The sequence below is a fragment of the Onthophagus taurus genome, chromosome 6 (assembly GCF_036711975.1).
Source record: "Onthophagus taurus isolate NC chromosome 6, IU_Otau_3.0, whole genome shotgun sequence".
NCBI classification, from domain to species: Eukaryota; Metazoa; Arthropoda; class Insecta; order Coleoptera; family Scarabaeidae; genus Onthophagus; species Onthophagus taurus.
Genome location: NC_091971.1, coordinates 15,413,627 through 15,438,623, shown reverse-complemented (window position 1 = coordinate 15,438,623; position 24,997 = coordinate 15,413,627). Strand labels below are relative to the sequence as shown.

Below are 24,997 nucleotides of genomic sequence, written 5' to 3'. Positions count from 1 at the left end.
AATTGTATAGCGAATTTTAAAAGATAGCGATGAAAATTGCAACATCGAAAATTTTATCAAAACTTCAAATATTGTTTTCTCAAAAACTAAAAGTTATTTTTCAAAACGTGTTGGTTCATTGGAAAGAGGACACTCTTATTAACACTTTGGGAAATTTTCATACTCACATTCCAAGAAGTTGATTTTATACGAATTTTTAAAACTTAATCGGCGAAAATTGCAAAATTCGAAAAAATTGTCGATTATTTCAAAAATTTATTTCTCAAGAACTAAAAGTGATTTTTCAAAACGGCTTGTTGCATTAAGAAGAGGATACCTTAATTAATAATTGGTGATATTTCCACAAGGATCCTTCAACAAATTAATTGTATAGCGAATTTTAAAAGATAGCGATGAAAATTGCAACATCGAAAATTTTATCAAAACTTCAAATATTGTTTTCTCAAAAATTAAAAGTTATTTTTCAAAACGTGTTGGTTCATTGGAAAGAGGACACTCTTATTAACACTTTGGGAAATTTTCATACTCATTTTCCAAGAACTGCATTTTATACGAATTTTTAAAACTTAATCAGCGAAAATTAAAAAATTCGAAAAAATTGTGGATCATTTCAAAAATTTATTTCTCAAAAACTAAAAGCGATTTTTCAAAGCCGCTTGTTGCATTAAAAAGAGGATACCTTAATTAATAATTGGTGATATTTCCACAAGGATCCTTCAAGAAATTAATTTAATAGCGAATTTTGAAAATTATCTATGAAAATTGCAACATCGAAAATTTTATCAAAACTTCAAATATTGTTTTCTCAAAAACTAAAAGTTATTTTTCAAAACGTGTTGGTTCATTGGAAAGAGGACACTCTTATTAACACTTTGGGAAATTTTCATACTCACATTCCAAGAAGTTGATTTTATACGAATTTTTAAAACTTAATCGGCGAAAATTGCAAAATTCGAAAAAATTGTCGATTATTTCAAAAATTTATTTCTCAAAAACTAAAAGCGATTTTTCAAAGCCGCTTGTTGCATTAAAAAGAGGATACCTTAATTAATAATTGGTGATATTTCCACAAGGATCCTTCAAGAAATTAATTTAATAGCGAATTTTGAAAATTATCTATAAAAATTGCAACATCGAAAATTTTATCAAAACTTCAAATATTGTTTTCTCAAAAACTAAAAGTTATTTTTCAAAACGTGTTGGTTCATTGGAAAGAGGACACTCTTATTAACACTTTGGGAAATTTTCATACTCACATTCCAAGAAGTTGATTTTATACGAATTTTTAAAACTTAATCGGCGAAAATTGCAAAATTCGAAAAAATTGTCGATTATTTCAAAAATTTATTTCTCAAGAACTAAAAGTGATTTTTCAAAACGGCTTGTTGCATTAAGAAGAGGATACCTTAATTAATAATTGGTGATATTTCCACAAGGATCCTTCAACAAATTAATTGTATAGCGAATTTTGAAAGTTATCGATGAAAATTGCAACAGCGAAAATTTTATCAAAACTTCAAATATTGTTTTCTCAAAAACTAAAAGTTATTTTTCAAAACGTGTTAGTTCATTGGAAAGAGGACGCTCTTATTAACACTTTGGGAAATTTTTATACTCATATTCCAAGAACTGGATTTTATATTTATTTCTAAAAAATGTATTCTTTTCTTGTGTCATTAAAACATTTAAATACACATAGGCAACCCAAATGACACATACTTAAATCATTTATGGTAAATTTGCGAAAGATATTTTGTAGTTTAACCAACTCTATATCTGCTGCAATTTTCAGTTAACTATATCAGACCCATTATTATGGAAAGCAAAATAAACAACGGTTATTACTACTAATAAACATTTAATGTTTTAATATTACTAATTATAAATTTAATAATAATAAATTTACTACAATTTTCTTATAAATCCTATTTTTAATTACTCTGATTAGATATTAACTTAACTCCTTTATTATCATATATTTTAGCAATAATTAACCCTTCGGTATTAATTCCACAATAAATAAAAATTAAGCAACATATAAAAATGAAAATGTACAAGCAAAATATAGCCATAATGGCCATTTGATGGCGTCAGTCATCACTTGACGACTCATTTCTTGGGACATGTTTATTTTTCATGTTTCTTCCGAGTTTTCTTGACTTATTCGAAACTTTTTTTGGTTCATCCTCACTTCCTGAAGTATTTTTTGATTCTTTCCCTTTTTTATAACAAACATCTTCATCTTCTTCATCAAAACGTTGTCTTTTTTTCTTACTCTCATAATGCTTTTTATTCGTCGGAGAACTTCCAGTTGAATATCCAGTATCTTTACGAGGATTTTTTAACTTTTTATGCCGAGGTTTTTCAAAAGACTCTTCTTCAGAATCACTTACATCCCGTTGATTTCTTTTGTTCTGCCGAGCAGATGATGACTTATTCGATTTATTAATTTTCTTTTTTTTAGTAATTTTACAATTTTCATCTTTTGAAATAATAGAAATACTGGTTAATTCAAAATCTTCCGTTACCCTTTTCTTTTTACGTTGCTTTTTACTTTCACTATAAACAACCTGAAGTCTGTATAATTGTAGAATGATCACCAACGTGTTTTTACAAGTGAAAAAAATATTCATGTACGAAATAATATTAAAATGGGTTATTAATAATAATCGAAAAACTAGAAATGGAGCGTCTTGTAATGTTATGTTAATTACTATGCCGCAAACGTCGATTCCACAACAATAATTGTTTGTACTAAAAATATAAATTAATAATTTGAAATTGTTTTTAATACAGTAAAATCTCGATATAACAGATTAATACGGGGAAGGAATCTAGAGAAGTGCTATATTTTGAGATCAGGTGAACAGCTCGAAGGGCCGTTCGTGACGTCACGGATAGATAAGCAATAAATGCTTAATTTATTCCATTCGTGTTTTGTAATGTTGTTAGTTTAGACTTAAAGTTCATAATATAAAATAAAGATCTTGATCGAGGTTAGCCGTGCGTGTCTTAAGACTGCTAAAGTCGAATGTTTCTAGTTCTAGCTCGTGTTATTTCTAGTTTTTGTTTAATAAAAATATCCAACAATATAACGTTGAATAACACAAATAATACAAAAAGTTGGTAACGTTAATTGGGTTGTGTTCAAAAACTATTATCTCAGGAATGAATAGAGATTTTCAAGTGCGGCTTTGTTCATGAAAAAGATCATACATTTCGCTATAAGTTCCGAAAATTTCATTAAGATATGTTAAGAATTCGATTTTTCATGATTTTTTCAAAATAATGAAAAAAGTTGGTAACGTCATTAATTGAGGCTGAGTTCAAAAATTATTATCTCAGGAACCAATAGAGATTTTCAAGTGCGGCTTTGTTCATGAAAAAGACCATACATTTCGCTATAAGTTTCAAAAATTTCATTAAGAAATGTTAAGAATTCGATTTTTCGTGATTTTTTCAAAATAATGAAAAAAGTTGGTAACGTCATTAATTGAGGCTGAGTTCAAAAATTATTATCTCAGGAACCAATAGAGATTTTCAAGTGCGGCTTTGTTCATGAAAAAGATCCTACGTTTCGTTATAAGTTCTAAAAATTTCATTAAGAAATGTTAAGAATTCGATTTTTCATGATTTTTTCAAAACAATGAAAAAGGTTCGCAACGTTATAAATTGAGGTTGAGTTCAAAAACTATTATCTCAGGAACGAATAGAGATTTTCAAGTGAGGCTTTGTTCATGAAAAAGATCATACGTTTTACTACAAGTTCCGAAAATTTCATTAAAAAATGTTAAGAATTTGATTTTTCATGATTTTCTCAAAATAATGGAAAAAGTTGGTAACGTTATTGATTGAGGTTGAGTTCAAAGACTATTATCTCAGGAACGAATAGAGATTTTGAAGTGCGGCTTTATTCATGAAAAAGATCATACGTTTCGCTATAAGTTCTGAAAATTTCATTAAGAAATGTTAAGAATTCGATTTTTCATGATTTTTTCAAAACAATGAAAAAGGTTCGCAACGTTATAAATTGAGGTTGAGTTCAAAAACTATTATCTCAGGAACGAATAGAGATTTTCAAGTGAGGCTTTGTTCATGAAAAAGATCATACGTTTTACTACAAGTTCCGAAAATTTCATTAAAAAATGTTAAGAATTTGATTTTTCATGATTTTCTCAAAATAATGGAAAAAGTTGGTAACGTTATTGATTGAGGTTGAGTTCAAAGACTATTATCTCAGGAACGAATAGAGATTTTGAAGTGCGGCTTTATTCATGAAAAAGATCATACGTTTCGCTATAAGTTCTGAAAATTTCATTAAGAAATCTTAAGAATTCGATTTTTTATGATTTTTTCAAAATAACGAACAAAATTGGTAAAGTTATTAATAGATTCCTATTAAGTGGAACCATGGCTGACCTATTTATGGATGATCTAGAGAAAAATTATATTATCAACAATAACAATCCTTATCTTACAGAAATCATAACATGGATAAGATCGTCGATGACGTTCTGGTTTTTATTAAAGATGAACATCAGGTCAACAACCTTCACGAATACATAAATAGACTGCACCCCAAAATTAATTTTAAAGTGGAAACTGAAATCGAAAACAAGATCAATTTTCTCGATTTCACACTTGAACATTGTCAAAATAAAATAAAATTTGATATATACAGAAAACCTACCCAAACCAGTAGATACTATTATACCATATGATTCGTACCACGATCACAACCAAAAATTTGCAGCTTTTAGATCGTATATACATAGAGTCTTCACCTCGAATCTAGAATAACAAGAAATACAAAAGGAATTCCAAATTATCAAACAAATTGCTACCAAAAATGGTTTTCCACACCAACAAATTCAAAGACTTACTGCAAAAATACAAAGGAAACTTGACTTAGAAAAAACAGCTTCTCTTCACGACAATACAAAAAACGCAGAAACTACTTACAGATCGACTAACTTCCCGGGAGACCTTTCCTACAAAATCAAAAGAATATTTCACAATAACAATATAATAATGTCTTTCAAGAACAAGAACACCATTAGAAACTTGTTGGTTAACAACAAAGACAGAACACCTCTATTATCCAAGAGTGGAGTTTATAGACAATAAATTAATAAATTATCACTAAAGTATCATTACTTAATTTTCCTTTTAAAATATTAACACATGGTGAAAATGGATATATCCTATTGCAATTATTGCATAAATTGAGGTTGAGTCCAAAAACTATTACCTCAGGAGCGAATAGAGATTTTCAAGTGCGACTTTGTTCATGAAAAAGATCATACGTTTCGCTATAAGCTCCGAAAATTTCATTAAAAAATCTTAAGAATTCGATTTTTCATGATTTTTTCAAAATAACGAAAATAATTTTCAACGTTACAAATTGAGGTTGAGTTCAAAAACTATTATCTCAGGAACCAATAGAGATTTTCAAGTGCGGCTTTGTTCATGAAAAAGATCATACGTTTCGCTATAAGCTCCGAAAATTTCATTAAGAAATCTTAAGAATTGCAATTTTCATGATTTTTTCAAAATAATGAAAAAAGTTGGTAACGTCACAAATTGAGGTTGAGTTCAAAAACTCTGGAACGAATAGAGATTTTCAAGTGCGGCTTTGTTCATGAAAAAGATCATACGTTTCACTACAAGATTCGAAAAATTCATTAAGAAATGTTAAGAATTAGATTTTTCATGATTTTTTCAAAATAATAAGAAAAGTTGGTAACGTTATTAATTGAGATTGAGTTCAAAAACTATTATGTCAGGAACGAATAGAGATTTTCAAGTGCGGCTTTGTGCATGATAAAGATCATACGTTTCGTTATAAGTTCCGAAACTTTCATTAAGAAATGTTAAGAATGCGATTTTTCATGATTTTTTCAAAACACTGAAAACAGTTGGTAATGTCATACGTTGAGGTTGAGTTTAAAAACTATTATCTCAGGAACGAACAGAGATTTTCAAGTGCGCCTTTGTTTATGAAAAAGATCATACGTTTCACTACAAGTTCCGAAAATTTCATTAAGAAATGTTAAGAATTCGAAATTTCATGAATTTTTCAAAATAATGAAAAAAGTTTATAACGTTATGAATTGAGGTTGAGTTCAAAAGCTATTATCTCAGGAACGAATAGAGATTTTCAAGTGCGGCTTTGTTTATGAAAAAGATCATACATTTCGCTATAAGTTCAGTAAATTTCATTAAGAAATCTTAAGAATTCGATTTTTCATGATTTTTTCAAAATAATGAAAAAAGTTGGTAACTTTATAAATTGAGGTTGAGTTCAAAAACTATTATCTCAGGAACGAATACAGATTTTCAAGTGCGGCTTTGTTCATGAAAAAGATCATACGTTTCGCTATAAGTTCTGAAAATTTCATTAAGAAATGTTAAGAATTCGATTTTTCATGAATTTTTCAAAATAATGAAAAAAGTTGGTAACGTCATTAATTGAGGCTGAGTTCAAAAATTATTATCTCAGGAACCAATAGAGATTTTCAAGTGCGCCTTTGTTCGTGAAAAAGATCATACGTTTCACTACAAGTTCCGAAAATTTCATTAAGAAATGTTAAGAATTCGAAATTTAATGAATTTTTCAAAATAATGAAAAAAGTTTATAACGTTATGAATTGAGGTTGAGTTCAAAAGCTATTATCTCAGGAACGAATAGAGATTTTCAAGTGCGGCTTTGTTTATGAAAAAGATCATACATTTCGCTATAAGTTCAGTAAATTTCATTAAGAAATCTTAAGAATTCGATTTTTCATGATTTTTTCAAAATAATGAAAAAAGTTGGTAACTTTATAAATTGAGGTTGAGTTCAAAAACTATTATCTCAGGAACGAATAGAGATTTTCAAGTACGGCTTTGTTCATGAAAAGGATCATACGTTTCGCTATAAGTTCTGAAAATTTCATTAAGAAATGTTAAGAATTCGATATTTCATGATTTTTCAAAACAATGAAAAAGTTGGTAACGTTATAAATTGAGGTTGAGTTCAAAAACTATTATCTCAGGAACGAATAGAGATTTTCAAGTGCGGCTTTGTGCATGATAAAGATCATACGTTTCGCTATAAGTTCTGAAAATTTCATTAAGAAATGTTTAGAATTCGATTTTTCATGATTTTTCAAAATAATGAAAGCAGTTGGTAATGTTATACGTTGAGGTTGAGTTCAAAAACTATTATCTCAGGAACGAAGAGAGATTTTCAAGTGCGGTTTTGTTCATGAAAAAGATCATATGTTTCACTACAAGATCCGAAAATTTCTTTAAAAAATGTTAAGAATTCGATTTTTCATGATTTTTTCAAAATAATAAGAAAAGTTGGTAACGTTATTAATTGAGATTGAGTTCAAAAACTATACTACTAATAGAGATTTTCAAGTGCGGCTTTGTGCATGATAACGATCATACGTTTCGCTATAAGTTCCGAAAATTTCATTACGAAATCTTAAGAATTCGATTTTTCATGATTTTTTCAAAATAATAAAAGAAATTGGTAATATTTTGCCCGTTATATCGAGGTTTTACTGTAATTTGAAGTAGTTTACTTAATCGAAGACGCTGTAGTTAATCTCGACTTTCTTGATTTAGTGGCTGTTAAAACAACGGTGAATTGGAGTAAACTCCACGACCAAATACTGAGAGTTAAAAGTACTAATATTGGGTGCATTGCTACTTTTTCGTCTTTAAAAGAGTCGAAAAATTCAATTATATCAGCTGCAGTGCCTGAAATAAATCCAAAAACTTCTTTAAACCCAAAAAATAAATAAATAAACAAATAACAACCGATATAAACAAGCAACAATTGACTTAATTGATCCCTAGTCAATTCTCCTTTAGGTAACATCCACCGTCCAATGATTAAAATTAACATCAAAAACTGTTCAATAACTGTAATCCATGTTTCAGTGCTTAAATTAATTTCAGGGAGCTCAATTTCAACCTAAAAATATTTTTTTTATGAACAAAAAAGTAACATTTAAGCAAATACCCCAATTAAATTGTTGAGTTCTTTAAGATTTTCTTTTGTGTTTAAAGTTACATTAAGAAAATCACCCTTTATCTTGTGGTTCTTATCGATTTTTTCTAATTCCAATAACCAAATCGAAGGGATGACACTTAATAAGTAAAGGAAAACCGACGGGCAGAACCTAAAAAGGATTCCTTAAGAGCTTCCGAAAATTGATCGTTTTTCAAATGGGACAAAACACAACCGGAAATGAACTTGTCAATCGCCAAGAGCTTTTAAGCTAATAATCTCTACAAATATGAATAACCAAGGAATAAAAACAAATCATAACTAAGTAAAAAAATTAATCTAATTTAAAAATAATAATAACTTACCATTTCCACTCTTGAGTTTCTTTAATAGCTAACGTAAAAAGCCCTTCGAAAAACAACAAGATAATCGGTGAACTTAAATACCAATAAAAATAATTTTTTTTAAACAAAGTAACTTGCCAAATTGCTATAAAACCATGCCCGGCAAACACTAATCGTGTAAATATAGCCTTTAAAATGGCTAAAAGTGTACCCATATTAATAAAATTTCCAATTTTATTCTCAAAACAACTTTTTCATTTAAACCTAAAGCTGCCTATTTTAGAATTAAGTTGTAGATGGCGTTCAATGTCAAATTGGAAACTCGGTCGGTACATTCGGTAATGTTCGTGTAATATCGGCACCCATCTGACATATCCGAAACATTTGACGTCATCGCGTTAACCTTAAAATCCCTGACATGACGTTTATTATCATCGTTTTTCGAAAAATCGCTGTTTACAAGCGATTTCTTACAGCCTATCACGTGTTTACCGATTGAAATGTATACATACTTATCTAGACTTCTATAAAAGAAGGTATTATACACTCGGTGCATCGTTAAAACGTAAGTAAATAAGGTTTTTTTGTATACTTATTAATAATTAACAAATTTCGTTCGGTTTTTAGTTATGGATACGACAGCTATTGGGTGGGCTGTGCTTATTTTCGTTTTATTTCTTAGTACATTTGGGCTGTGTACTTGTTTAACTTTGATTATCGGTTTAATTTTCTTTTTAATTGGGTAAACTTTGCATTAATGTTTTTTTAATTTTTATTTATTAATTTTCTTTTTTAGTTTATTATCATTACTTTATATTCAAGAAGGAGATGTTGATAAATTTTATAGGAATTGTATTGGAAATCCTTTATCTAATGAAAATAATATAGAAGGAGGTTTATCAAAAATTGCTAAACAACTTTTAACACCTAAAGAAATTCAAAAAGCAGATAATCGTGTTACAGGAAGTGATGTTATTGATAGTTCCTTACAAGAGATATTGGGTTACATTATTAGGGATCATATTACCCCTTGGTATGGGTTAATTTCTACAGATAGCGAATTTTCTGAAAGATCTGTAAGGAAAACTGCACAAACTCTCGCTATTAACATTTCAAACAGGTTGTTTTATTAATTTTTTATCACCTAAAAATTCATTTATTGTTTGTTTAGGGTAAAAGAAGTAGATTGGATACCGTTTTTAACAACTCGCTTGGTAGATGATGCTGCTAGTCATTTAAGACTTTTCAAACAAGCTAGGGTGAAATTAAAACAAGATGAAATACCAAAATCACCTAGAAATTCTCCTAGGAGGGAAGTTAGGACTCCTAAAAAGACTCATAAAAGAAATAAAAGTGAAACTGATGCAAATTGGCATTATGTCAATAAAAATTCTCTTGATTGTAAAGGTATTTTAAAAAATTATTTTGAATGTAAATATTTTTATGAATTTAATAATTTTTAGAAGTAGAACAGGCGCATGGAAACAATAAGTTTTATACAAAGGACCAAACTAGAAAAAATTGTAGTTTGGAGGATTATTTTTTTGAGCTTGAATTTACTATGGAAAAGAATTTGGTGTGTAGAGATTCTATTTCCATTAATATTGATAAAGAGAAAGGTTAAATATTCTTTTTACTATTTGTTTTAATCTAATTTATTAATTATTTTTAGAATTTTTGTGTGAACTCATGGAAATTTTACTTTATATTCTTTTACCAGATGATGATTTTCAATGTAAACCAATTCGTTTTATAATAAGGGAGATCTTTGCTAATTGTGTTGTTTATCCAGTTTTTACAATGATTTCAGATCCTGATTATATTAATCAGGCTATAGTTTGGCTGGTAAAATTTACTACATTATTTTAACCTTCATAAGGCCTTCATTCAATTTTTATAATAATAAAAAATAAAATAAAAAATACAATTGCAATTGTTTGGCTCAATTGCATAAGTTGGTTGTTAGCTTTATTGGTGATCAATTGAAAATTCCAAATTTAGCAATCAATGCCATTCTCTTATACAGAACCCATTGTTTAAACAAAATGAGCATATGACAAGTCAACCCATAAACTTTTGAAATCATTACTAAATTACTTATGAATATTTGTTCAACACATAGCCATTGGTCCAGATTGTACGCCTTTTTACAATTTAATCCAAACGTTGCAAATACTTCCTAAATTGAAGTTGGCTTATAATACAATATAATGTAATATTTATTTAAACCTAGAATGCGACATTACTGACAATAACTAAAAATACTGACAATAGCTGATCCAAGAGGGTGAGAAAAGGCTCCTTCTTAGCTCTATAATACATCAATCAGCTTTTTATTGCTGTGAGCAGATCCGAAAATAAAGTCTAAACGAAAGAATACTTCTAGTAGTTCTTTGATTATAAATACAAAAGGTTTCCTCATTTCAGATTCGTCATTGTTCAGTGTTCATCATTGACACCACAACCTCTGGTGGGTCTTGGCCTGTTCTAGGATCAGCTTCTATCTCGTGCCTTGCAGTTTCTAAGTCCAAGCATTTTTAGACTTTCTTCCACCTGGCCCTTTTATCTACTTCAAGGCATGTCTCTACGTTGAAAATGTTTTTGTCTTCATAATTTTCCCGTATTTGTGACCAATTTTCTTGCAATCAGTTAATTACAAATGTTCAATTCAACTGCGACTGCAATGAAATTCACCGTCTTGCATCGAATTTTCCTCGTCAGCTTTAGTTTGAAGCAGTTTGAATCGTCGGTTGAAATCATCAAATTTGATTGTATTGGCTGCGGAATTCAATCTTTCGTGACTATCCACTATTTTATCTCTTTCCTTCCAAATCGCACACACAATCGATTCAAGCAGATTAATTTCCCTGCACAATTCACTCTGCAACGTGCCATCATAAAGGCAGCTTTAATTTTTAATGTGTTAAATTATTCTCGCGTTACTTTTGTAACCGAACATTCAATAATAACCATTATGGGCGATTCAGTAGAAATTTAAATAATAACTTCAATATTGAGATAGTCACCTAAAGATCATGATACTACAGTTTTATTGTTCTAAGTCTAAGTAATATTAGTGCGTTTAATCACTGGTGAGATAAGCACAACACCAACGCTAAAAATGGATGTTCTGCTTGGTCTATCTCCTTTGCATTTGCACATAGAGAAAGTGGCTAGAACTACCATTTATAGGTTTAAACAATATGCTTAAAACTCCTAAAATTCGTTCAACTTCGTGTGAGTCGGGGATTCCCACAACCGTAGGTGTATTAGCTTATTCATATAACACAATTAACCGACTACTAGAAATAAAACTTTTTTCCATACAAACAAAAAGCCCTAGATTCGATAAATCCCTACATATAGCAACACTGCATTGCAGTCTAACCTCGCTCTTTGCTATTAAGTTTTAGTCAATCATGTTAGAGACGTTTTATGTCTCATGTTCGATCAGGCCATTTTTTAAAATACGGCCGGAGAGCTACCAAATATCCGACTTTGGCCTGATATTAAAAACTTATTACTTAGTACTGCACCATTCACAGGAATTAGTATGTCTTTTAGGTGTTGGAAACTGCAGGTAATAATCGAGTTCAACCCCAACAGGACTTTTTTCGTTGAATAGAACTTTATTTATATCAGGTTTATCATTAGCAACCTCATTGTAACAATCCCAATACGATATATAAAATTTCTTGTTGCAGTTTTGTCTAGTTTTCTTCTCTTCGCTTGTAATTCATCATCACATTCATTACTAACAGAACTGTAGTTATCACTCTCCATTATTAATTAAAGTATCCTCTTTTTAATACACAGAGCTGTTTTGAAAAATCACTTTCAGTTCTTGAGAAATAAATTTTTGAAATGAGCGACAATTTTTTCGAATTTTGCAATTTTCGCCGATTAAGTTTTAAAAATTCGTATAAATTCCAGTTCTTGGAATATGAGTATGAACATTTACCAAAGTGTTAATAAAAGTATCCTCTTTCCAATGTACCAACTCATTTTAGAACATAACTTTTAGTTTTTGAGAAAACAATATTTAAAGTATGGATAAAATTTTCGATGTTGCAATTTTCATCGATAATTTTCAAAATTCGCTATAAAATTAATTTCTTGAAGGATCCTTGTGGAAATATCACCAATTATTAATTAAAGAATCCTTTTTTTAATGCAACAAGCCGTTTTGAAAAATTACTTTCAGTTCTTGAGAAAAAAATTTTTGAAATGAACGACAATTTTGTCGAATTTTGCAATTTCCGCACAGTAAGTTTTAAAAATTCGTGTAAAATCCAGTTCTTGGAATATGAGTATGAAAATTTCCCAAAGTGTTAATAAAAGTGTCCTCTTTCCAACGAACCAACCCATTTTAAAAAATAGCTTTTAGTTTTTGAAAAAACAATATTTGAAGTTTTGATAAAATTTTCGTTGTTGCAATTTTCATCGATAATTTTCAAAATTCGCTTTAAAATTAATTTCTTGAAGGATCCTTGTGGAATTATCACCAATTATTAATTAAAGTATCCTCTTTTTAATGCAAAAAACCATTTTGAAAAATCACTTTCAATTCTTGAGAAATAAATTTTTGAAATAAACTCCGAATTTTGAAATTTTCGCAGATTAAGTTTTAAAAATTCGTATAAAATCCAGTTCTTGGAATATGAGTATGAAAATTTCCCAAAGTGTTAATAAGAACGGTTGTGAAGTTAGCCATAGATTCTAGCCATAGATTTTAAAATCGAAAAATGACCGATTTCTGCAACTCAAAACGCAAATTAAAATTAATATTTGAGTTTAGCACTCTTAGAACAACCACTATACAAAAATTTACGGGGGGGTGTTTTCATTTAAGGGCGTAAAAAAATTCCAAAGTTGTGAACATCGCGTGCGCGCGTATACTGTTCGACCAAAATCGAAAAATGACTAATTTCTGCAACTCGAAACGCAAATTAAAATTCATATTTGTGTTTAGCGGTCTTAGAATAACTTGTATACAAAAATTTACGGGGGGGTGTTTTCATTTAAGGGAGTAAAAAAATTCCAAAGTTATGAACATCGCGTGCGCGCTTATACTGTTCGATCAAAATCGAAAAATGACTAATTTCTGCAACTCAAAATGCAAATTAAAATTCATATTTGTGTTTAGTGGTCTTAGAATAACCCGTATACAAAAATTTACGGGGGGGTGTTTTTATTTAAGGGCGTAAAAAAATCCCAAAGTTGTGAACATCGCGTGTGCGCGTATACTGTTCAACCAAAATCGAAAAATGACTAATTTCTGCAACTCGAAACGCAAATTAAAATTCATATTTGAGTTTAGCGGTCTTAGAATAACCCGTATACAAAAATTTACGGGGGGGTGTTTTCATTTAAGGGAGTAAAAAAATCCCAAAGTTGTGAACATCGCGTGCGCGCGTATACTGTTCGACCAAAATCGAAAAATGACTAATTTCTGCAACTCGAAATGCAAATTAAAATTCATATTTGTGTTTAGTGGTCTTAGAATAACCCGTATACAAAAATTTACGGGGGGGTGTTTTCATTTAAGGGCGTAAAAAAATCCCAAAGTTGTGAACATCGCGTTCGCGCGTATACTGTTCGACCAAAATCGAAAAATGACTAATTTCTGCAACTCGAAACGCAAATTAAAATTAATATTTGAGGTTAGCGACCTTAGAACAACCCCTATACAAAAATTTATGGGGGGGTAATTGTGATTAACGTTTTTAAAACATATGCTTCGTTTTTGATTTTTTCTATTAATTCATCCTTAAAGTTGACTTGTGTAATACATACACCCTTTCTTTCATGTGGCCCCACACATAAAAATAAAGGGGCGTCAAATCAGGACTCCTTGCAGTTTATGGAATTGGATCTCCTCTCCCAATCCAACCATTAGGAAACATTTCATTTAATGAATTTTCAACATTTTGGGAATAGTGTGCAAGGCATTCATCATGCTGGAAAGCCACATTACATCTGTTTTCTAAAGGTACATGGTCAAGCAGGCCTATTAAATTGTTATGTAAAAATTCATTGTATGCTGCGCGTTTTTAGATGTGATCGATCTTTCCATAAGGGTGGAGAGATGTTACTGGCTGTTAATTCCAGAGTTGCTACTTCGAATATCATGATTGCCTCCTGTCCTATTGAATCAATTGTCTTGAAAGCTGTACGGATTGACTTTAAAAAGACGAAATCGGCTTTTAACATTGTTGTCTGCTATTTCCCACCTGTTACACCTGGAGCAATGTATGTATAGTTACACCTTCGATTACATTGAATCAATGTTGGATATGTCTTTGGATACCATAGTCATGGGTGATTTTAATATTGAAGTAATAATGACTTTCTGCAATTAAATAATGTAATGAATATCATTGATAGAACTCTTGATTTGATACTTGCTTCCTCAAACTTGAGTTTCAAATTAAACAGTCAGACTTTACATTGGTACGAGAAGATAATTACCAATCGGCATTACTACTTACTATTGCGGTAACGGTGCCTACGCATTTGATAGCTCGAAATGTTATCTTATCTGCCTGACATGTACGAGGCACTGCTTAACATCGACTGGACTCATCTATTTACGTTATCATCGGTTGAACAATACTGTAATGTTTTTTATGACGCATTATACAACGACCTGGACGCTCACGTACTTAAATCTGAGGGCAAGCATGCAAGCTCGAAATATCCTGTATGGCATTCAATTAACCTAATAAGAATGCTTAGATTAAAAAAACACCACCATAAATTGTATAGAAAAACTCATGGCAGATATCATCGCACAAGTTTATGTCAAATCGCTGAGGGACATAAGAAAAGAACCAAAAAACGTTTGGCGTTTTGTTAACATAAGCAAAAACAATATAAGATCTCCAGGCTCTCTGAAGTGGGCCGATGAAAGTGTGTCCGATTTGCACACAGTAGTTAACTTATTTGCCGATCATTTTGAGGCTATGTTTTTTCATTTCGCACGCGATGTTCAGAACTTTGTGATTTGTTTACTCCCTTAAATGAAAACACCCCCCCGTAAATTTTTGTATACGGGTTATTCTAAGACCGTTAAACTCAAATATGAATTTTAATTTGCGTTTCGAGTTGCAGAAATTGGTCATTTTTCGATTTTAGTTGATCAGTATACGCGCGCACGCGATGTTTACGACTTTGGGATTTTTTTACTCCCTTAAATGAAAACACCCCCCCGTAAATTTTTGTATACGGGTTATTCTAAGACCGCTAAACTCAAATATGAATTTTAATTTGCATTTCGAGTTGCAGAAATTGGTGATTTTTCGATTTTAGTCGAACAGTATACGCGCGCACGCGATGTTTACGACTTTGGGATTTTTTTACTCCCTTAAATGAAAACACCCCCCCGTAAATTTTTGTATAGGGGTTGTTCTAAGAGTGCTAAACTCAAATATTAATTTTAATTTGCGTTTTGAGTTGCAGAAATTAGTCATTTTTCGATTTTGATCGAACAGTATACGCGCGCACGCGATGTTCACAACTTTGGGATTTTTTTACTCCCTTAAATGAAAACACCCCCCCGTAAATTTTTGTATACGGGTTATTCTAAGACCGCTAAACTCAAATATGAATTTTAATTTGCATTTCGAGTTGCAGAAATTGGTGATTTTTCGATTTTAGTCGAACAGTATACGCGCGCACGCGATGTTTACGACTTTGGGATTTTTTTACTCCCTTAAATGAAAACACCCCCCCGTAAATTTTTGTATAGGGGTTGTTCTAAGAGTGCTAAACTCACATATTAATTTTAATTTGCATTTTCAGTTGCAGAAATCGGTCATTTTTCGATTTTAAAATCTATGGCTAGAATCTATGGCTAACTTCACAACCGTTTAATAAGAACGTCCTCTTTCCAATGAACCAACCCGTTTTGAAAAATAACTTTTAGTTTTTGAAAAAACAATATTTGAAGTTTTGATCAAATTTTCGATGTTGCAATTTCTTGAAGGATCCTTGTGGAAATATCACCAATTATTAATTAAAAATCCTCTATTTAAAGTTTCAGAAGTTCATTTATCCGTTTTAGAATTTCATTTTTATTCAAATAGTTTAGTATTTTCAAAATACAAGAAACTAAAAGTATCTTAGATAATGTACAAAATACTTTTAGTGGAATGGTATTTGAAATACTAAATACGTATTTTGTATTTATATTTTGTATTTCAAATAAGTCACATCTCTGGTAATTAGTATATTTGAATACAATCCTTCTGGTTGCAAACATTGAATTCGCAACGTTTTATAAATTCTCAAAATAAGCTATTTATAGCAATAGAAAATGATCTTCATCCTCCTCAAGAACAAACAATCCAACACATTTCCAAAAGCACTGCAAATAAATTACAAATTAATTTTCTGAGTTATATTTATACCCCGCCGGTCTTATGAAGGTTAATTATAATTAATTAGTTCCTCTCAAATGAATACATTTGTTATATGAATAATAATTTATAATTTTATTTTATTTAATAGTGTTTAAGAGATACTTCATTACCAAGCGATATGTTTTTAACAACTCTAAGAATAACAGACAATTGTGATGAATTAAAATACGCAAGGGAAATTGTACAAAAAGAAATACAAATTTTGGTACTTAAATAATTAATTCAACCGATTAAATATTAATGATTTTTTTTGTAGCGTTCGCGCGATTCTGGTGGTGACAGCGATTTATCCATAAAGCAACAATTAAGCAGCTTATATTATGTAACAAAATTAATTGATAATCGCCTCTCAAAATTAGCTAACAATCAGGATACATCCCAAGATCTCCCGTTACCTTTAGAAAATATAAAAACAATCGATTTACCATTACATTTTATCTTGGCAAATAGCGTCGCTTTATCATATTTTATAGATTTCGTTTCTCTGCAAGATAAACACCTTTTATTATTCTTTTATTTAAATATTGAAGGCTGGAAAATCTCGGTTGAGCAACAATTAAGTAACGTTCATATAAATAAAATAAAAGGGGTCAATGATAATTCAAATGCGATTTTCGAAACGATTCGTGCCACGGCTTTGAGTCTTTATGATCAATATTTAGGCGATCGGAAAGAACAAAAACTTGATATTAATGCGGGATTAGTGCATAAATTATATTTTAAAATAAAAAATGTTTCCGAAGAACCAACCGAGTTATGGTTCGATGATATTCAAACTCAAATTTACGAAAAATTAAAAACCGAAGATGATTATTTACCTTCGTTTAAAAAAAGTCGATCTTATATTAAGCTTTTAGAAGAATTGGAATTGCTACAACAACCCGCCGAAGAAGATTCGGTAAGTTTGAATAGTCTTGAAGGTTTAGAAGATGAAAAAATAAATCAAGAACAAGAAAGAAAACAGACAAAGTTAAATAACAGCGGAGATGTTCTTTTGGTACAACCTGAAAAAAGTATGAAACACGTACGATCATTAAGTGATGTATCCGATTTTGCATTAAGAAATGATCGATTTGAAAATACTCCAACCCCAGAAGAATCGTTAAAAAAAAATTTGGAGGATGACTCAATGATTCAAAGTGTCGAGGAGAAAAGTAAAGATTTACGAATTGGCGATTTTGTGCTTAACGTTAATATTATCGAAACTGGAATTGTTTGCGAAAAGGGAAAAACATTTGGTATTTATGCCGTACATGTCAGTAGGCAGTACACAAATGGTTTTTTGGATGAATGGCATATTTATAGGAGATATAGTGATTTTCATGATTTATGTACAAAAGTTAAAGACAAGGTAAATTAATTAATTTCAAACAATATCATTTCGATTTAGTACTATATAATAAATTCATATTTTTTTAGTTTCCTGATTTATCAAAAATTCCATTCCCAGGCAAAAAGACATTCCATAATATGGACCGTGCTGTATTAGAACGTCGCATGCAAATGTTAGGATATTATATGAAAAGTTTGTGTCAAGAATACACCGTAAAATCGCATCACGGACTTAGAGAATTACTTATGACATTTTTGGAACAAGGAGAATATGATAGACAAGCATCTGGTGGTCCTATTTCACATACAGTAATAAATTAATAATTTAATTCAGTAAAACTTCGATATAACGGACTTTGGATATTCTGTCTTCAAACGCACTGCAAAACCCGAATGTTTTTAGTTCTAGGTCTAATGTTAATTCTAGTTTTAATTGTTATTCAGCGTTATTGGAACTAACGCTAGACTTAGAACAAGAAACGTTCGGATTTTGAAAAAATCATGAAAAATCGAATTCTTAAGATTTCTTAATGAAATTATGGGAACTTATAGTGAAACGTATGATCTTTTTCATGAACAAAGCCGCACTTGAAAATCTCTATTCGTTCCTGAGATAATAGTTTTTGAACTCAACCTCAATTTGTAACGTTGAAAATTATTTTCGTTATTTTGAAAAAATCATGAAAAATCGAATTCTTAAGATTACTTAATGAAATTTTCGGAGCTTATAGCGAAACGTATGATCTTTTTCATGAACAAAGCCGCACTTGAAAATCTCTATTGGTTCCTGAAATAATAATTTTTGAACTCAACTTCAATTTGTAACGTTGAAAATTATTTTCGTTATTTTGAAAAAATCATGAAAAATCGAATTCTTAAGATTTCTTAATGAAATTTTCGGAGCTTATAGCGAAACGTATGATCTTTTTCATGAACAAAGCCGCACTTGAAAATCTGTATTGGTTCCTGAGATAATAGTTTGTGAACTCAACCTCAATTTGTAACGTTGAAAATTATTTTCGTTATTTTGAAAAAATCATGAAAAATCGAATTCTTAAGATTTCTTAATGAAATTTTCGGAGCTTATAGCGAAACGTATGATCTTTTTCATGAACAAAGCCGCACTTGAAAATCTGTATTGGTTCCTGAGATAATAGTTTTTGAACTCAACCTCAATATGTAACGTTGAAAATTATTTTCGTTATTTTGAAAAAATCATGAAAAATCGAATTCTTAAGATTTCTTAATGAAATTTTCGGAGCTTATAGCGAAACGTATGATCTTTTTCATGAACAAAGCCGCACTTGAAAATCTCTATTGGTTCCTGAGATAATAGTTTTTGAACTCAACCTCAATTTGTAACGTTGAAAATTATTTTCGTTATTTTGAAAAAATCATGAAAAATCGAATTCTTAAGATTTCTTAATGAAATTTTCGGAGCTTATAGCGAAACGTATGATCTTTTTCATGAACAAAGCCGCACTTGAAAATCTCTATTGGTTCCTGAGATAATAGTTTTTGAACTCAACCTCAATTTGTAACTTTGAAAATTATTTTCGTTATTTTGAAAAAATCCTGAAAAATCGAATTCTTAAGATTTCTTAATGAAATTCTCGGAGCTTATAGCGAAACGTATGATCTTTTTCATGAACAAAGCCGCACTTGAAAATCTGTATTGGTTCCTGAGATAATAGTTTTTGAACTCAACCTCAATATGTAACGTTGAAAATTATTTTCGTTATTTTGAAAAAATCATGAAAAATCGAATTCTTAAGATTTCTTAATGAAATTTTCGGAGCTTATAGCGAAACGTATGATCTTTTTCATGAACAAAGCCGCACTTGAAAATCTCTATTGGTTCCTGAGATAATAGTTTTTGAACTCAACCTCAATTTGTAACGTTGAAAATTATTTTCGTTATTTTGAAAAAATCATGAAAAATCGAATTTTTAAGATTTCTTAATGAAATTTTCGGAGCTTATAGCGAAACGTATGATCTTTTTCATGAACAAAGCCGCACTTGAAAATCTCTATTGGTTCCTGAGATAATAGTTTTTGAACTCCACCTCAATTTGTAACGTTGAAAATTATTTTCGTTATTTTGAAAAAATCATGAAAAATCGAATTCTTAAGATTTCTTAATGAAATTTTCGGAGCTTATAGCGAAACGTATGATCTTTTTCATGAACAAAGCCGCACTTGAAAATCTCTATTGTTTCTGCTATGCCAGAGCTCCTCCACCCACCATGTCGTTTAATTATTGTAAGGTGGGCACCTTTATTGGCAAGTAAAGTTGTTGAAGTGCGCCTCATACAATGGCCACTATAAGTTTTTGCATTTGGCAGATTCAAAAACGAAGCAGCTGTTGAAGGAACTTTCGACAAAGTGTTAATTCCAACAGGTTGTGAAGTACATTTTTGATTAGCGTATTTACACGTCTCCACAGTATTGATAGAAAATCCTTCTTCTATAATTGTAAATTTTCGTGAAATACCTGTCTTGGTATCTGATATCGAAACAATCAAATATGCGCCCCTATTTTCTATATCTCTAATTTTCAAATTAGTCAGTTCATAGCATCGACAAGCACCAGACACCCCCATTATTAGTGCAACCTAATATATTTCAAAATTTTATTATATATAATATCCAAAAGGTTAAGAGAGATTACCTTGATCATCAAATATTCTTTATCGCAAGCCCTTGTCAAAAACTCTTTGTCGTGTGTTCTTTCCAACACTGCAGATTTCTTCGCCTTGTATCCTTTTGACTGATTCTTCAAGTAGGTTATGAGCTTACTATATTTTCCTATGTCTATGTTTTTATAGACCTTTATAGCGGCTTTCAGCATTGAATACTTCGACCACATGGATGAAATTGTATACCTCTTCTTCAAATTTAAGAAATAGGATAGCAAGACTTCCTCATTTATTGTTATTACCCCCCGTTTTTCTTTCCATTCATTAAACTACTTTTTCGTAATATTCCCTGGACTTTGCAGGCAATAATTGGACAGTTGCTTCCTCAGCTTCCTCAAGAATTATCTTGGGAACATAATCACTTTCTTCCATTTTTCACCAACTTTACCTTTACAACTTTCGCACTCTTACAAATATGTTACAAATGGAGTCGGTAAACAATCGAAAATAAATAGCAACAATTAAACATCTCCCCATGGTTTTTTAGTTAATTGCAATGATTTTTGAGGTGACAGCCGCTGTCAGAGTGAAATGTAAAATCATTTTTGATAACATCAGATGAAATTTTGGCGATTCTGATTCTAAATGAGTGTGATTGTGGATAAAACGTTGTATTGCATGCGTGTTTTAGATGCATTTTATTCACTTAAGAAAATTAAACATTCTTGCATGAATAAAACGTCTAAAACACTAATGAAATTTTCGGAACTTATAGCGAAACGTATGATCTTTCTCATGAACAAAGCCGCACTTGAAAATCTCTATTCGTTCCTGAGATAATAGTTTTTGAACTCAACCTCAATTTATAACGTTACCAACTTTTTTTATTATTTTGGAAAAATCATGAAAAATCGAATTCTTAAGATTTCTTAATGAAATTTTCGGAACTTATAGCGAAACGTATGATCTTTTTCATGAACAAAGCCGCACTTGAAAATCTCTATTCGTTCCTGAGATAGTAGTTTTTGAACTCAACCTCAATTAATGACGTTACCAACTTTTTTCATTATTTTGAAAAAATCATGAAAAATCGAATTCTTAACATTTCTTAATGAAATTTTCGTAACTTATAGCGAACCGTATGATTTTTTTCATGAACAAAGCCGCACTTGAAAATCTCTATTCCTTCCTGAAGTAATAAGGTGTAGCTGATTGATAGAAATAGGCTTTGTATACATCTTTAAATTTCTGAATCGAAGTCTCTTTTAATTCTTGGCTTCATCTTGTCATATCAAAAACTTCTATCTTATGCCGCGAATCGAGAATTAAAACTGCAGCATATATCTAATTAGTTTTACGATAATCCTTTAATATTTTGTCTTTCGCAGCCTGAAAACCAACAATAAGCTGCTCTGCGACAGCGTTTCGATCTGCCTTTCGGTCCCATGCAAATATTTTGCTTTCAGTATTATCTATTAGTATATTGATACATACAACAACCATAGGTAATTTGACGTACTTCCCTCCTCCGAGTTTCTTGGAAAGTATTTGAAAGTCGACTAGTAATTTATACACTTCTTCTAGCAGTCTCGAAAACGAGACGAGACGGCACACCACTAATCTCTATGCCTTCCTGAAATAATAGTTTTTGAACTGAACCTCAATTTATAAAGTTACCACCTTTCTTCATTATTTTGAAAAAATCATGAAAAATCGAATTCTTAAGATTTCGTAATGAAATTTTCGGAACTTATAGCGAAACGTATGATCTGTTTCATGAACAAAGCCGCACTTGAAAATCTCTATTCGTTCCCGAGATAATAGTTTTTAAACTCAACCTCAATTTATAACGTTGCCAATTTTTTTCATTATTTTGAGAAAATCATGAAAAATAGAATTCTTAACATTTCTTAATGAAATTTTCAGAACTTATAGCGACACGTATAACCTTTTTCATGAACAAAGCCGCACTTGAAAATCTCTATTCGTTCCCGAGATAATAGTTTTTGAACTCAACCTCAATTTATAACGTTGCCAATTTTTTTCATTATTTTGAGAAAATCATGAAAAATTGAATTCTTAACATTTCTTAATGAAATTTTCAGAACTTATGGCGAAACGTATGACCTTTTTCATGAACAAAGCCGCACTTGAAAATCTCTATTCGTTCCTGAGATAATAGAGTTTGAACTCAACCTCAATTTATAACGTTACCAACGTTTTTCATTATTTTGAAAAAATCATGAAAAATCGAATTCTTAACATTTTTTAATGAAATTTTCAGAACTTATAGCGAAACGTATGATTTTTTCATGACCAAAGCCGCACTTAAAAATCTCTATTCCTTCCTGAAGTAATAAGGTGTAGCAGTCCTCTTAAATTCTACCATCCTTAGTATAAATATAACGCCACGTGGACTGAACACAACGGTGTGAATAGCTCTCAGAATTTGTGTTCATAAAAATTATTAATTCAAACAGTTTAATGTGCAAATTAAAAATTTTTCATATAACGAACACTCCCTTCCCTGTATTAATCCGTTATATCGAGGTTTTACTATAATTATTGTTAAAAATTTAAAATAAAAAATGTATTTAAGATTGATTCAATCGTAAATCCATTAAAATCCGGAATGAAATCAATAAAAAATATGCCGGAACAAATTTTTAATACCATGGATGAAGTTGTGGATAGTTTAAATAAAGTTTTCCATACTAAACAAGGAATTAAGATGCAAGAAACTAGCAAAGTTTCGTCATCTCTGGATACAGAAGTAAGTGCTATTGATTTTAATAAAAAATAAATAAAAATCAAAAACTTTTTCTTAATTAGAGTGATGATAATATACCGTTAAGGATAATGTTGTTATTAATGGATGAAGTATTTGATTTAAAATCGAGAAATCAGTGGTTAAGAAGAAGAATAGTCACGTTACTTCGACAAATAGTCAGAACAATGTTTGGTGATATAGTCAATAGACGTATTTTAGATTATGTTTCTTTAATAACTAGTCCTAAGAATGTAGCTCATTATTTACACGTTTTCAAGTATAAATACTGTTTTTGCACGAATATTTATTAATAAAAAACTTTTTTAGACATTCTTTTTGGCCTAACGGAATGAAAGCGGAAAAGAAACCAGATAGAGATGAAAGTGTTAAATATCGTACAAGAATTGCAGCGAAATCGGCTTTGTTATCATGTTTGTCAGGTAAATAAATCAATAAATAAATACTATTTTTAATTCAACACATTTATTAGATGAATTAAAACATATAATTGGTTCTGAAACAACAAGAAAGGGCCTATTAACAATATTCGAATTGTTTCAAAAACCAATTTTAAATCGAAGGTTGCTTTATGTTTTATTGGAGGATATAATATGCACGTTATTTCCGGAAAAAGATATCGCAGCTATTTTTCAAAAACTTTACTCGCAATCGAAACGGTACCAAGAGAAACAGAAAGACCTAAATACTCAAAAAAATAGGTGATAATATTTATTTTTTTTCTACATACGTATTTTTAGTGCCATTATTATTATTATTAGTTAATTGATCGAATAATTATTTCATACGTTATATCATTTATTATTACGTTTTGTTTCGTCTATTTATTACAGAACATTTATTTTTCGAAATATCTATTTTTTCTATGTACTTGGTAAATTTTATTCGTTCCAATTAGTTGTATACAAATTTTATAAAAATAAAAAAAATTATGTGTAAACAAGAAATTTTTAATTCAAAACCCATCTTTTTATTAATAAACATCACATAATCTTTGTTGGCGCTGGTTTCCTGTAAAACTTTATTGATTTGATTTTTTATCAAAACACCCCAATGTTATTCAAAACGCATCGCGGTCTGTATTTTTTACTGTTATTATTTAACAAACTATGATAACTTAGGGAACATTTGGATATTATTTGGCAATATGGAGTTTTCAACTTATAATTTTTTTGATTGCAAGCTTAAACATATGTTAGGGTAATTAATCTGTACACGGTAAAAAATAACTAACTCTGTTTTAAATCTAACATGTTTCCAGGAGGTTCATGCATTTTTCGAGTAAATATTTCAATCGGTTGTTAGAGCAAATTTTAGAGATTAAATGAATCTATGACAAAGTGAATTATTAACTCTACAATGAGTAAACACAGATTACATATTAAATCTCGGTAGAGTTGAAATTATAATCTATACAGATTTTACAATGCCCTCGAAATTAGTATATTCTTAATAGAATGCTACAA

The 24,997-nt window shown here is 30.2% G+C and overlaps 2 protein-coding genes across 2 annotated transcripts; one reads left to right on the top strand and one right to left on the bottom strand.

The window, feature by feature from the left end:
* Nucleotides 1-1,934: 1,934 nt before the first annotated feature.
* LOC111418649 (transmembrane protein 26) lies at nt 1,935-8,564 on the bottom strand. The gene is made up of 7 exons (XM_071196500.1): nt 8,488-8,564; nt 8,371-8,442; nt 8,304-8,326; nt 8,018-8,190; nt 7,813-7,969; nt 7,575-7,752; nt 1,935-2,754 (listed from the first exon to the last, which is right to left on the bottom strand). The coding sequence occupies exons 1-7, from the start codon at nt 8,562-8,564 to the stop codon at nt 2,091-2,093; spliced, it is 1,344 nt and encodes a 447-aa protein (XP_071052601.1). The 3' UTR covers nt 1,935-2,090.
* Nucleotides 8,565-8,742: 178 nt separating this feature from the next.
* On the top strand, nt 8,743-24,476 carry LOC111418643 (sorting nexin-13-like). The gene is made up of 13 exons (XM_023051265.2): nt 8,743-8,914; nt 8,977-9,091; nt 9,146-9,469; nt 9,521-9,756; nt 9,813-9,968; nt 10,022-10,194; nt 16,861-16,977; nt 17,029-18,123; nt 18,192-18,413; nt 23,343-23,516; nt 23,576-23,790; nt 23,841-23,953; nt 24,004-24,476. The coding sequence occupies exons 2-13, from the start codon at nt 8,979-8,981 to the stop codon at nt 24,234-24,236; spliced, it is 3,171 nt and encodes a 1,056-aa protein (XP_022907033.2). The 5' UTR covers nt 8,743-8,914; nt 8,977-8,978; the 3' UTR covers nt 24,237-24,476.
* Nucleotides 24,477-24,997: the final 521 nt, after the last annotated feature.

Excerpts from the sequence above, each read along its gene's own strand:
- LOC111418649 (XM_071196500.1), bottom strand. The coding sequence starts at position 8,564 with ATGGGTACACTTTTAGCCATTTTAAAGGCTATATTTACACGATTAGTG. Across the intron at positions 7,970-8,017 it reads AACTCAACAATTTAATTGGG|GTTGAAATTGAGCTCCCTGA; the intron begins GTATTTGCTTAA and ends AAATATTTTTAG. Across the intron at positions 7,753-7,812 it reads ATTGTTGCTTGTTTATATCG|GCACTGCAGCTGATATAATT; the intron begins GTTGTTATTTGT and ends GATTTATTTCAG.
- LOC111418643 (XM_023051265.2), top strand. The coding sequence starts at position 8,979 with ATGGATACGACAGCTATTGGGTGGGCTGTGCTTATTTTCGTTTTATTT. Across the intron at positions 9,757-9,812 it reads AAATTCTCTTGATTGTAAAG|AAGTAGAACAGGCGCATGGA; the intron begins GTATTTTAAAAA and ends AATAATTTTTAG. Across the intron at positions 9,969-10,021 it reads TAATATTGATAAAGAGAAAG|AATTTTTGTGTGAACTCATG; the intron begins GTTAAATATTCT and ends AATTATTTTTAG.